The sequence below is a fragment of the Trachymyrmex cornetzi genome, unplaced genomic scaffold, assembly GCF_001594075.2.
Source record: "Trachymyrmex cornetzi isolate Tcor2-1 unplaced genomic scaffold, Tcor1.1 scaffold111, whole genome shotgun sequence".
Lineage (NCBI taxonomy): Eukaryota > Metazoa > Arthropoda > Insecta > Hymenoptera > Formicidae > Trachymyrmex > Trachymyrmex cornetzi.
Genome location: NW_017295665.1, coordinates 361,695 through 377,240, shown reverse-complemented (window position 1 = coordinate 377,240; position 15,546 = coordinate 361,695). Strand labels below are relative to the sequence as shown.

The 15,546-nt window shown below is 31.4% G+C and overlaps 1 protein-coding gene across 1 annotated transcript in view; it reads left to right on the top strand.

The window, feature by feature from the left end:
- LOC108763373 (beta-1-syntrophin) overlaps nt 1–15,546 on the top strand; it is a 61,629-nt gene that overhangs the window by 21,307 nt on the left and 24,776 nt on the right. The window contains exon 2 of the mRNA XM_018510914.1: nt 7,680–7,936. Within this exon, the coding sequence (XP_018366416.1) occupies nt 7,889–7,936 (48 nt within the window). The 5' untranslated portion in view covers nt 7,680–7,888. The remainder of the gene's footprint in view (nt 1–7,679; nt 7,937–15,546) is intronic.

Sequence of the window (15,546 nt, the reverse complement as noted above, 5' to 3'; positions counted from 1 at the left end):
GACACCTTTAACCTCACTTTTCTCAAAAACCTGACGTGATAGAGCAATTCTGCCGCCGGATTCGGATTCAGCGCGAAAAATTGCGTAAGATAACATAGTTAAATCCCAATCAACAAAACCATGCAGGCCTGTGTAATTAATAAATTTCAAAAATTCGCTCAGAGAACACAAATGTGGGCTCATTCTATGGTGTATGTTGCCAGCCTATCCCCATAAGTGAGGGATAGACTAGCAAAAGCTTTACAAATTATTTTTAATTCAATATGACAATAGCGAATTTTTGAAATTTATCGATTGTGATCAATGTTTTACGAAATAAAGGTAAACCATTTTGGCATATTAAATTAAAAATAATTTATAGGACTTTTGCGCAATTGGTAGTATGTGTACAAGTAATCTAAAATTATTTAAACAATAATACAATTGCTGTTTTATAATGTCTTAATTTTTTACATGATTATTCGATGAAATTTATGCGGGTGTTCGAACTTCCATGAGCGATAGTGTGCATGCAGAAAAATATCATTCGAGTGCTAAGAGTGGACGCAATTTTTATTCTTCTTTAGAGTAACGATTATCTTTATAAAGAATTTTTTTGATAATGTAATTTTAAAATACACTTATTATTTACTGGAAACGAATAATATTTATGTAACATTTTTCTGTATGTACGTGTACACGCTTTGGAACGAACTAAACTGAGTTTTCAAAGAGTTCTTGATCATTTCCCAATTTTCACGATAATCGAGGTATTTCTATAGCGCCGAATATCCGCCATCGAAAGCGAGACACGCGGGGAGTAAGAATTGCCACTAAACGTCGTGACTGAAACGGCACGCCTAGCAGGCCATCCCCACTCCCAGCGGCCCGCGCGCCGTGCGATCGGGGGGGAGGGTGATCCCGATTGATCACGGCTCGATTGGACACCACCAATCACAGCGACCGGTGCTTAGGAGCTTTGTAGTCTCAAGCGCTGTGAGTGGCTTGTGTCCAATTGAGCTGTGTCCAAGTGGGTGCCACCCCTCGTGATCGATTACCCGGTAATTTTCAAACACCCTGTATATATATATAGCAAACAATAATAAGTGCATACATTTATTGAGTTAACACTTTGACTGCGACAATGCATTCGGTTTGAACACTCCTGTGTTATAAGCATAATATTATAAATGAAGAAGATAAAGTCAGTGTGTGGACGGTGAAATCGAATGCAGTAGTATTTCTAAGGATATTGAGACTTGTCTCGATCTCGTTTTATTATCGGTAGATCGTAACGAGAACTTCGTAATCAGACTGAGATCGAGACTGAGATAGTCTCGTCTTGTCGAAACAAAACCGAAACATTAGAATGCAGCTAATAATATCATGATTGAAAGTAAATTTTAATTATACTTACATACACTTACAATTACATATTCACGTGTCGTAATAAATTATAGTATGTGACTTTACGTGACAATAATCTGTCAGCGTTATGTACGTATAATGTAAGTTATCTCGTATAACCTAAAGATGCGCATGAGCACGACAGCACGATAAATCGATTTCCTAAATCCTGTACGATGTAGGAAACCTTGTGGTAGTATGATTTAGGAAATTAATCGATTTTATAAAAATATTAATTTAATCTTTGTAATGGATGTAAATATGTAGGTATATCAAGGAATGTAAAATATTCTATAATAAACTTTCTTTTGTGAAAATATAATAATTCAGAATAAAATTATATTATTACATTACTATCAGAGCTATATATAAATTGATCAAAAATTAACATTTGTTATATCTGATTTTTTAAAATGTTGTTTGCACAAAATAAGGTATAGCCTGTTAAATTTTTGTCTATATTACTCATTTTTCATTTAGTTCGTATTTTTGTCATTAAATGTTGCTTATATTAAGTAATAATATAAAATATCGACGAGGTCCGATTTAGGTGACCAGTATATGTATTCAGCAACTTTCTCCTATAAATAACCTCGAAAAACCTCAGCGTGCTGGCGGAACAAGAGTGAAGTATTAGTAAAAGATTTGTTGCTTGTTTAAAATTGATACTTTGATGTCGTCTGAATTTGTTGTTCTCGAAATATGCAGTTTATGAATTTGTTTCTTGCAAAACAAGTATAAATTACCACGAAAAACCTCAGCGTGCTGGCAGAACAAGAGTAAAGTATTAGTAAAAGATTTGTTGCTCGCTTAAAATTGGTACTGGGATGTCGTCTGAATTTGTTGCTCTCGAAATATGCAACTCGAAATATTTATACTTATTTTGCAAGCAACAAATTCGTAAATTGCATATTTTGAGAGCAACAAATTCAGACGACATCCCAATACTAATTTTAAGCGAGCAACAAATCTTTTATTAATACTTTACTCTTGTTTCGCCCGCACGCTAAGGCTTCTCGTTGTTATTTACACTTTTTTAGTATGTAATGTATTCAAAACAATGATATTTCGACAGCAACAAATTAGGAACAAATTAGCAACAAATTCCTACGTTATTTCTGCGTAGATTGGCTTTGTTATAGGTATGGTTCCGCTAACTTAATCTTCCTTTAGCGAAACATCATTTTTTAAATAAACTGACAGAGCAACAAATTTTTTTTTTGGCAACTTTTTAGCAACAAATGAGCAACAAATAAAAATGTTAGAATCGATTTCGCTCACTTTGTTCTGCTAACTTATAAGATGTAAAAAAATCCTCTAATCTTATCTGGCATTTTGAACAAAAATACTTAGAAAAAATCCGAGAATTATCAGGAAATTGTCTTACAAGATTTCAGTAAACATCCTGATGTTGTTGAAATATGTAATGATCCTTTGACAATTTTATTTAAATTCTTTTCTACGCAGAATGGATGTATAAATCAATTTATATAAAAGAAATTAATGATTCTATTAAAAAAATTTTGAGATAGATAATGTTAATCAGATAATGTTTTCTACACGAAATTTTATATAGATACCTATTACTTTTTCCTTCTGCAACATTAATTATAAAAGCAACATTAATTATAAAAAATATGCCCAGAACTTTTTTCAATTTATAATTTCAGTGCGAAATCGAAATATATCGATTAAAAATTCCTTCTATGTTTTCAAGTTAAAATATTAGAAGTTCGTATCTAACAAAGGTACATAATCTCGAAATGTTAAATTTTAATTAAACTTTGTATATATGTAGGTTATAGAATAGGTTCATAAATAGATGAATTAAAAAAATATTAATTGCGGCTGAGATCATCCTTTATACGTAAAGCAGTTTTTAGCTTTTTTATGTTTCAAAAACTATTCGAGATATCAAAAAATATTTTATACGATAGTTTTAATAATAAACCTTTATTTATGTACGTTGATGATACATTTTAAAAATAATTTGAAAAATTTGAATTTTTGAAAAAATTATTTATAAAAGTATTATTTAAATAGAGACAATTAAAACTTTTACATAATACATTTGTTTTATACCAATTGATAAGTTTTTTGAAATATACAGGGTGTTTGGAAATTAGTGATAAGTCTTTCGCACAGGGGCAAAATGGACTAAACTGAGAAGAAAAGTCCTCTACCATTTTGCAATTTTCGCAATAGTTAACAAGATATTAATTGCTAAAAATTGCCGAAAATTGATCTTCAATAATTTTTTACACAAATACTATTAACTTTACAGAAAAAATGCAAGAGAAGAAAATTGTTTATTTTCTTCTCATAGAACTCTAAGAATGTTTTCAGAATTTTTTAACCGTATTTTCCCATTTTGATAAAAATGAGAAAATGCAGTGCTAAAAAGTTGATAAAAAATTCTGAAAAAATTCATAGAGTTCTATGAGAAGAAAATAAACAATTTTCGTCTCTTGCAGTTTTTCTGTAAAGTTAATAGTATTAGAGACCAAAAAAAATTAAAGATCAATTTTCGACAATTTTTGGCAATTAATATCTTGTTAACTATTGCGAAAATTACTAAATGGTAGAGGGCTTTTCTTCTCAGTTTAGTCCATTCTGCCCCTGTGCGAAAGATTTATCACTAATTTCCAAACACCCTGTATAAATAAAAAAAAACTAAAAACTGCTTTACACGTAAAATTTCTCTTCTCCATTCATTGACCACAAAAAAATATTGCTTTGTATAAAACAACAAAAAAATATAATTTAAATTGGACTCTCAAACTTTAAAATAATAAATAACAATAATATAAAAAACATAAATTATAACATCACGATTACAAAGCCTTCTGAGGATGTCTCATAAAATATGTTTTGTCCGGTAAAAATAACCAACATCTCAAGTGTTGCGTAATAACGAAAAAATTGTTACTCATAATATAAACATAAAACCTGAAGATTTTAATATTGACTATAATTTTAATGATATAAACAATAACTGATTAATCAACCTTAGCAACTGATCTCCATATTCCTGAAAATATAAAGTGCGTCCTACAATTGGGCCAACGTTTTAACTTACCTAATGATGTTATTAATACAGAAAAAATAAAAATATAATTCGTAAAACACATAGAAAATAACATCATGAAATTAGATGATAACACTAAAAATTCTATTAGAAAGGACTCAGTTCCTATTTTAAATAATATACAATTCAGTTACCCGAATAATCCAAATAATAACTTGATAAAAAGCGGTTTTAAAGAACTAAACATGTTTATGTCTGAACATCCCGAAATTTTAATTACGCGGGCTGACAAAGGTAATTCCATCGTAATTTTAAATCTCTCTGAATACAACAAAAAAATGAACAAAATTTTAACTGACGAAAGTACTTATATAATTGTTAAGAAAGATTCCACAAAACAAAATGACGATGGAAATCTGTACACTTCTAACACGTTGGAGACAAAAAGGCTACATAGACTAACCAATGTATAAAAAAATGTATATTTCTGACGGTGATTGTCCGAGATCGTATGGGCTCGTCAAGGTTCATAAGGATGACTACCCTTTAAGAATGGTCGTTAGCTGTACAAACAGTCCATTTTTTAATTTGGCAGTATTTCTTAAAGATATAATTGATAAAAGTCTAAAAAGGAATTTTGGTTATGTTAAAGATAGTTTTGAACTATTTAAAAAAACGAACGGCTTACAATTAGAAGAAAATTATAAAATAGTATCCTTTGACATTGAATCCATGTATACAAATATTCCTAATGAATTGGCTCTAAACAGCATTTTAAGAAGATGAAACTGCATAAGTATTAACACAAAAATACCTGTGAATGAATTTAAAACTGCCATTTCATTAATTCAAAACTCTGCATTTTTCAAATTTAATAATACTTTTTTTAAACAGATATTTGCCCATGGGGTCTCCACTCTCTCCAATTTTAGCTGATGTTGTGATACAGGACTTGGAATCAAATATTTTTAATTCTCTTGACATGCATGTTCCTCTTTATCATCGCTATGTAGATGATTCAATTATAGCATTATCTAAAGACAGAATTATTGATGTGCTGAATTCTTTCAACTCATATCAACAGGATAAATTTCACTGTTGAGCATGACGATGTTGAGGGAGTTAGTTTTCTTGATGTTAAAATACTAATAAAAGATGGCAGAATCATGTTTAATAACAAAATGTTAACTACAAAAAACCCACAAATTCAGGCAGATATCTAAATTTTTACTCAAACCACCCTTTAGTACATAAAAAGGGTGTTGTGATTGGACAGTTTGACAGAATTTTGTTCTTATCGCACCTTATTTTCCACGAAAAAAACATTGCTTGTTTAATTAATACTTTTTTAAAAAACGGATATCCTCTTGATTTTGTGTTCTCAACCATCAACAATAGAATTAAAATTTTATCTTTTAAAGAAAATTTTGATAATATCAATGAACACAAATATAACGAAAACATTGATTCAGATAATAAAATTAAAAAATTCTTCACCATCCCTTACTTAAACAAAATCTCCGAAAAATTCACTACTATCACTAAGAAGTATGATTTTAACATTGCTTATAGACCACTTAATTATTTAAGTTTTGCGATAAAAACGAGCAAAGACAAAATTAAAAAAGACGAAAAGTCGAATGTGGTTTACAAAATTAATTGTATGAATTGCGATCATACTTATGTTGCTTGTTTAATTAATACTTTTTTAAAAAAACGGATATCCTCTTGATTTTTTGTTCTTAACCATCAACAATAGTTGGTCAAACAAAGAGAAAATTAAAGACGCGTCTGAAAGAACACAAAAATGATTATAAAAAACCGTTTAATAATTTGTTTGTCATTTCACATCACATGTTGGATTTCAATCATACGATGGATTGGAACAATACAGTCATTATGGACTCTGAGCAAATGTACTATAAAAGATCAATCTCAGAAATGATACACATAAAAAAACAAAGTGTAAGTTTAAACAAGCAAAATGATACAGAGCGATTTCCGGAGATTTATCTGCCAATCATAGCTTCCTCTACCCAGTAATAATTTCTATTCCCTCTGGTTTGGTTTTTTCCCCTCTCTTCTTATCTTTTGTACTTAAAGTGATATCTGCTTCTTTCGCGGTTTGTGAGAACATTTAGTCAGCTGTTGTCTTGCTTACATATTCCAAGTCTTAGAAACAAAGAAATTGCTTATCATATTTGTATATTTACCTCACTCTGTTCAGTCTTGTGCTTCGGATTTATACGTATGTTTTTGAAAAAAATTTTGAATACAATTTCATTTATTATATAAATATAATCAACATAATTAAATCTGGTTTCGATTACGTAATAATTACAAGATAATGTCTTTTAAATAATGTTCTAACAGTGTCTGGAAACTCACGTATAAAAACACGTCTCGGAAGTTCAACATGACATACGGATGAATATCTACAGATACCGATATCGATCCTGTTTCTTTCAATTCTTTTAAATCGCAACATTGGCTCTTGCATCAATAAAATGATGCACAATAGTAAACTACTCATATTTTGTATTGCAAAACACATTAATATATGTTCAATTAACACCACATCGATGACGGAAATAAATTTGCGTTGACGATCGTTTAATCTTAAAAATTTGTATTTCGTGGATGAACTCGGTCTTGATAAAAGACACATATTTCTAACTTTCGCCCTGTTATAGGGAATATCTATCAAATGTTTATTTATTAAATAATCTTATAAAACCTTTTTAATGTATTATACCGACATTTTTTTTTATATGATTGTATTGAAGATGGTCAAATTTTGACCGAAACGTTTACCAAATTTCTATCATTGTAAAATATATGACTTTTGCAAAAAACACCTGGCGTTAGTGGCTAAATGCTCCTTATGATTCGAATTAAATAACAATAACATTAAGGTTAATGAAAGTCAGCGCGGGAATAGGTGCGCAGAGGTATTAATTCATGTAAAATACTTTAATTTGATAGATGATGTGCAACTTTATTCCGAAATTTTGAACGTTTCCACTCTCTTTGGAGTCATTATCAGCAAGTTATACATAATCAACTCCGAAGAGAGTGGAAATGTTCAAGATTTCAGAATAAAGCTGCACATTATCTATCAAATTGAAATATTTTACATGAATTAATACCTATGCGCACCTATTCCCGCACTGATTCTCATTAGCCTTAATTTTATTGTTATTTATTATTTTATTTGAATGAAATATTTTGTGTATAATATCGATTATCTATGTTTACGTTCCAGGTTCGACATAACAGTTGAAAAATAAATTAAGCATAAAATACAAGTTTTAATGCTCCAGAAAACCGATATCATACTGAAGAGCGACTAATTATTTAACAACGTGTCTGATAGAAAAGAATAGCTTTGATAACATGCGATGTATATGAAATTGGATAAAAACGAATCGACGATGAAGGTAGGGGTCAATTCGGTGGAATCATTCATGAATCATGACCAGATTTTACACGGATGTTACGCGGATGACACCTATCGCGAAGGTGAGAATAAGGAAAAGAGAGCGAATGGTGGAAAAATGTAGATTATTCACGTGGCTATATAAATACGCTATCGAGTAGACGGAGAGATTGTACCGGATGGCGTAATTGAATTAGAGCGGAGACAAGTACGTAAAACTGGTCGTCATTCGCGGTTCTTCATTTGCTGTTGCGTTCGTAGGTAGCAACGACGATGGTACCGAACGCTTGCCAAAAAGAACAATGGTGGTATAGTGAAAAACACGCTGCAAAAATTCAGAAATCACATATTAAAACATATGAATGTATTATAGTTTTCCAAATTCTAATACATGATAATACAGTATAATTTATCGTTATTATATTTTATTATTATTTAGTTGCAGATTAAAAAAAATAAGTATTTAATCTTTTCGCGACAAATGCATTGATTTTATTACTAAAAAAGTATGTAACTTGTTAAATATCATAACAAAATAAAATTTAGAAAATTTTCTATAAATATTTTTACAGGAATATATTATTTTGTTAAACTCGTTATAATCTATAATAAAGTTTTTAGCATTGATCTGTGTATATCTACGTTTTCTTAATAGAAGCTCTTTCTCTCTGTAAAGTTCACATAAACGATGATAGGAAGGTATAGAAAATATAAAAAAATCGTTTAATGTTTAAATGTTATATTTTTGTAATTATTATTTTCAAAATTAGTATTATTGAACCTGTGTAACTAAAATATGCTTTAAAAATGGTACACGATAAAAGAATAAAATTTACATAAACATGAAGTCTGAAAATATTTTCTTTCTGCGTCGTGCACTGTTGAGACTACATTGACTACCATGAAAATCGAATATGGCACACGCTATAATAATACAGAAATGTTTGTTTAAATATTTTTGTAGAATTTTTTAATGTTTCCTAAATTGTGTTTAAATTGTTATACCAGGTATGTAAATATGAAACCGGAATTTTTTAATAGAAAATACACGTTTATTGCATGAAAATGATAAAAAATATTTTATTCGAAGTATTGCCCATCGCTAGCTATACATTTTTCTCACCTGTCTGACAATTTGTGGATGCCACGCCAAAAAAATTGTTGCTCTTTTGAGCCAAACCAGTCACCTAGCCATTTTCGTACATCTTCGTAAGAAGTGAAGCGCTGCTGAGCAAGTGCGTGTCCCATCGATGCAAATAAGTAGTAATCGGACAGAGCCAAGTCTGGTGAATAAGCCGCATGCGAAAGTATTTCCCAACCAAACGCCTCAATCGTTTCCTTGACCAGTTTTGCTGTGTGTGATGGTGCATTATCATGAAGCAAAATCACTTTGTGTTGCCTTTTTTGATATTCCGGTCGTTTTTCACGCAAAGCTTGATTCAAATTGATCATTTGTTGTCGATAGCGTTCAATATTAACGGTTTCGCCAGGTTTTAGCAGCTCATAATAGATCACACCTTTCTGATCCCACCAAACACAGTGCATTGTCTTCCGTCCATAGCAATTTGGCCTTGTAGTCGATGTCGATGGTTCGCCTGGAGTTACCCATGATCTTTTACGCTTAGGATTCTCAAAATATATCCACTTTTCATCGCCAGTCACAATTCGATGGAGAAATGACTTTCTTTTGTACCTGGCGAGCAGTATTTCACAAGTGGTTTTTCGGTTTTCCTGCTGTCTTTCATTCAGTTCATGTGGAACCCATTTTCCTATCTTCTGGATCTTTCCCATGGATTTCAAACGTATGGAGACGGCTTCTCGTATCACATTCAATTGATCCGCGAGTTGTTGTTCAGTTTGAGCGTCGTCCTCATCCAACAATGCTTACAATTCGCTGTCTTCAAACTTTTTCGGTGGTTTTCCATGTTCTTCGTTTCTCACGTCAAAATCGCCACTTTTGAATTTTTTAAACCACTCAAAGCTGTGATTTACCAAGAGCATGCTCACCGTAAGCTTCGATAAGCACTCGATGCGATTCTGCAGCAGTTTTCTTCAAATGGTAACAGAAAATCAATGCTGTCCGCAAATCGTAGTTTCCAAGCACAAAATTCGACATATTCAACGCTATTACAAACTATATTGTTGTATGAAACTTGTATTGTTGTGAGTTGAAAATCTTTGTCAGATATCAGAACAAGGAAATGGCGTCAATGACACGGTCTGACGGCAACTACATTGACAGCTATGGCCATTTATTGGTAAATTCCGGTTTCATATTTACATACCTGGTATACGTAATCTGTTATATGCATGTATGTGTTTCTCATATAGCCATACATCCTTTAGATAGAGATTTTTCTTCATTTAGTTGAAATATTTTATACTTACTCTTGTAGGCGCGCAAAATCTTATTGAATCTTCTTAGTTTTTTATTCTTTGAAAGCAAAAGCAAATGATATAAGAAGTGATATGATTAAAATAGAATACAAACTATGTTTAAAACTATTATGTATTTAAAATTGAGCGCCTAATTCACGCTGCTACTGATGAGAGTATTAACATTACCCTTATATTATGAAGTATCCGCTTATATCATAAGACACGTTGATAAAAATTTACGTGAATTTTGAAATAATTCAGACATATTTTTCTTTGAAGAATAAAATTCATGAGTGTAAGATGTAGGTACATCATACAGCAGCACGTATAGGCACTGTCAAGCCCTTTGAAAAAACCAATAACCTCAGCGTGCGTCGGATACTAGTAGTTTATGGCTACTGACTGAGTGCGCATGTGCGGGAATAAGAGAGAAAGAAGAACAGAGAAAAAGAGCATTAGATTGGGGATGTAACTGAAAATCCGAATGAAGGAGATGGGAGAAAAAAAAGGAAAATGTGTTTGAATGGAAATATTGCTTAATATTTGTGTTTATTTTTAGTGTGTACTTATTGTAACGACTACATACCAGAGAATCAGTTCTATAAAGCTAACAGAATTAAATCAGCAGAATTACGTCGGACTTATTGGAATTTTTAGTACTCATTTTGTACTAAATTTTGTACTATTAATGATAATTTTGTACCGTGTGCCATTTAAAAAAAATTGTGGCGGTACTAACTTAATATTAAGCTGACAAGACCAATTTAAAATAGAAGAAAAAAAGAAAAATAATATCAGAAATCAATAGGATTGAATTTGTACTATTTTGTACTGCCAAAAACAATTCTAAATTATGTATCATTTCCAAGAAAACAATTGCGTTGCTAATTTAATATTTAAACTGGCAGGACCATAAAAAAAACAACACAAGGTTAAAATTAACACAACTGAATTTGTACTAATTTGTACAATTGAAAGTAAGTTAATAATATACTTGTTTTCTCTTTAAAATGACTTTATTAATACATACTTACAATCTATGAGGCATTTCACGTCAAACCGGGCACCTTTGAAACATTGTCATTTTCTTAAATTTGCTAACGTATTATACAGATAAAAGATGACACATAACAAATATGAGACATGTGTTTCGCGAAAAAAATGTTTTTTTTTTGTGAAGTTATTGATGCCTGTGAATTGCAGAAATTTGTAAAATACGTCGCTCATGCGAACATTCAAATTATTATACATTGAAACCATTAGTTGTACAAAAGAAATGCAAAATTTTCCGAGATTAAAAGTCCGATTTTAAATTGTTCTATGAATAGATTATTTTTAATATATCATTTTTATTTAAATAAATCATTTTCTATTTGTTTACAATTTTTATATATCTACATTTTTCATCAATTATTAATTAAAAAATTTTATAAAAATATTGTATTTCCATTTCAATTATGAAATAATCTTGACAATTTCAAAATGGAACTTGGAAGTTTTTAACTATACAGTCCATTCGAGTATTTCGAGTTTCATTTTGAAATTTTCGAGGTTACTTCATAATTGAAATGAAAATATAATGATATTTTAACCATATTTTTAAATTGATAAGTTCATGATAAAAAATGTTCATAAAAATTGTAAACAAATAGAAAATGGTTTATTTATATGAAAATGATAAATTAAAAATAACCCATCCGGAACAATTTACGATCTTTAAAATCGATCTCTTGCATTTTTTTGTATGACTAATGGTTTCGACGATATAATAATTTGAATATTTGCATGAGCGATGTTTTTTTTTTAATTTCTGCAACTTACCAGCGTCAATAACTTCACAAAAAATCTCACATTTTTTCACGAAACATGTGTCTCATATTTTCAACTGTGGAATATGTTAACAAATTAAAAAAAAACAAAATGACTATGTTTCAAAGGTTTGACGTGGAATGCCTCATAGATTGTAAGTATATACTAATAAAGTCATTGTAAGGAGAAAATATGTAAAATATTATTAGGTATACAACTTTGCTTCCGCCGTTTTCCTGTAGATGGCTTTAGCGGTAAGTGATGGTCGAAATAAATAGATCATAGACGTCATACAATAAACTTGGGCATCTATCAACATAACTCCATAAAAACATTAGTCGATTTATTTATGTGTCTGCATCATAAAGTTATTCTCGATTGAAAATGTCAGTTTTCGAGTCAAATTCTCGTCATTTGCGGGAGGTTTTAATTTTCTGCTTCAATATGAAGAAATCTGCAGCTGAGGCTCATCGAATGCTCTCAAATACTTATGGTAAGGCCGCTATTAGTGAAAGAACGTGTCGTGAGTGGTTCCAACGCTTCAAGAACGGTGATTTTGACCGGCATAGCGGTGGAAGAGAGAAGGTTTTCGAAGATGCAGAATTGGAGGCATTACTTGATCAAGAGTCGTGTCAAAATCAAGAAGAATTGGCACGATCATTGGGAGTGACTCAACAAGCCATTTCAAAACGCCTCAAAGCCATGGGAATGATTCAAAAGCGAGGAAATTGGGTGCCGTACGAGTTGAAGCCGAGAGATGTTGAATGGCGTTTGTTTGCTTGTGAACAGCTGCTTGAAAAGCAAAGACGGATGGGATTTCTGCATCGCATTGTAACTGGGGACGAAAAATGGGTTCATTACGATAACCCCAAGCGCAGAAAATCATGGGGAGTTCCCGGCCATACTTCCACGTCAATGGCCAAACCGAATATTCACGGTTCCAAGGTTATGCTCTGTATTTGGTGGGACCAGCTCGGTGTAGTGTATTATGAGCTGTTAAAACCGACTGAAACAATCACAGGCGATCGAACGCAATTGATGCGTTTGAGCCGAGTATTGAAAGACAAACGGCCGCAATACAACGAGAGACACGATAAAGTGATTTTGCATGACAATGCTCGACCCCATGTTGCGAAAGTGGTCAAGACATACTTGGAAACGTTGAAATGAGAAGTCTTACCCCACCCGCCGTATTCTCCAGACGTTCCCTCTGACTATCACTTGTTTCGATCAATGGCACACGGCATGGCTGACCAGCACTTCCGGTCTTATGAAGAAGTAAAAAATTGGATCGCCTCAACAGATGACCATCTTTTTCGACGCGGGATTCGTACGCTGCCCGAAAGACGGGAGAAAGTAGTGGCCAGCGATGGACAATACTTTGAATCATAAATGTATAACCAGTTTTTTACAATAAAGCCTCGAATTTCGGAAAAAAAACGGCGGAAGCAAAGTTGTACATCTAATAACTTAATTTCAGTGGTACAAATTAGGTCAAATTCAGTGATATTAATTTTTGCCTTTGTGTTGTTTTTTTGTGGTCCTGCCAGCTTAAATATTAAACTAGTAGCGCCACTGTTTTTTTGGAAATGATATATAATATAGAATTATTTTTGGTAATACAATATTTTATTGGCAAAAATTAATGAATTTAATGAATTTTTTTATCCTCTGGAGGATTAGTATAAATTAAGATTAGTCTAATAAGATTACGAATAAGTTAATTCGCAATATAAAGTTAACAAATTTTCGAAGCTCTACTAACTACTAATTGAATTAGATTGTTACTTAATATTAAAAATGGGATTTTCTATGAAAACAAGGATTAAAAAGAAAACAAAGAAATAATGAAATTCTTTTTTAATATGATTTTGAACGACTTCTATTTTATATCTCGAATAATTGGAGCAACTGAAAGACTCATACTTTTGTTCTTTATTTTTGCATTGTTGTTTATTTCCACGATATAATGCATGCACGTAATGCATTTTCCGATTACTCGGCATGGGATCGAAGTTTTCCAAACCTTCTATCCTACTCTTTTTTTCTCTTTACGCTCTTTCCATTGCGCTGTTTCCACATGCATGATCACACAGTTGGTCGCATTCGTTCGTGCAGCACGTACGTATATCGACTGAAACGACCGAGCTAGTCTGTTTCCGCATTTTAATACTTTGTGTGGATCAATTTTGTTAAAATGGCGCCGTGCCGCCTACTGCTCCCTGCGTTTTTTTACATTTTTTTATTCGCATTGTTAAAAGTCTATTTACATGTTATATTACCAAATATTTTGTCAACGGAGCTTTTAGGAATGCTAACGTAAGTGCAACTTAATTAGTTCATAAAACATGTCAAGAATTTATTGAACGTTCAGAATTCTTCATAATAAAAATTTAATATTTTTAGATTTTTTATAAATTAAAATCCTTAAATATTCAAGATCGTAAAATGTTTAAGGCTTTGAGGTTTTATTGGTCTTTAAAACTTGTGTTTACATGCAGATCTATCTTAACAATTAAAAACAATTGCTATTAAATGCTTTTAAATTATAATTCGTGATATATACTCATGATATATACTTTATCTATCGATATATCAGTATTATTAAATATCTTGAAAAGTATATACTATTGATAAGAAAGAATTGTAATTGTGTTATTGTCACGATATTAAATTGATATAAACACAGCACACTTTGTAAAAAAGAAAAATTTAGTAGAATTTATTTACATCGCTATTTGTTTTTTAAAAGAATGTAAGATATTCTTGAGGCTTTCACGGGTGTTTCCTATATGACAATCTTGTGTTTCGCGGGTTTTCTCCGTGTTCAAATCCATTCTTGGAATGCCAACGTTTCGTGAACTGATAGTATCAGGCTGCTCCTCGCCCTGATGAAGTGGACTGCAAGGTTCACGAAACGTTGGCATTCCAAGAATGGATTTGAACACGGAGAAAACCCGCGAAACACAAGATTGTCATACAGAATGTAAGATATTTTAATTTTGTTAATTACGGTATCTGCTACTTACAAAAATTCAAAAAAGCTGGAATTTTTAGTAATTAGTAAGTGTCGACGGTTTCTTTATATCTCGCTTTATATTTATGATCGATTAATTCCTTGCCAATATTATGTTTTAAGTGAAGCATTAAATAATAAATTGTAGAGTAGAATATCTTGAAAGCAATAAATTGAAGAAAAGAATTTGAAGAAACATTGTAATATCAAAGTCGTCAGAGTAGCTAATTTGTTTAATGTAGCTTTATGTGTGCAAAAAGGCGTTTGATTATTTTTTAATTTTAAATTTATTTTACGAGCGACTTAATTCGAAATTAAGATGTTTCAGAAATACGAGGTGCGATCAAAAAGTAAGGTGACTTTTCATTTTTATAAAAAAATATTCATTTATTCATCCAAAATTATGTTATCCCCTTCAAAATAATCCCCCTCTGATACAATGCACTTGTGCCAGCGCTTTTTCCAGTCGTTAAAATACTTCTGAAATGC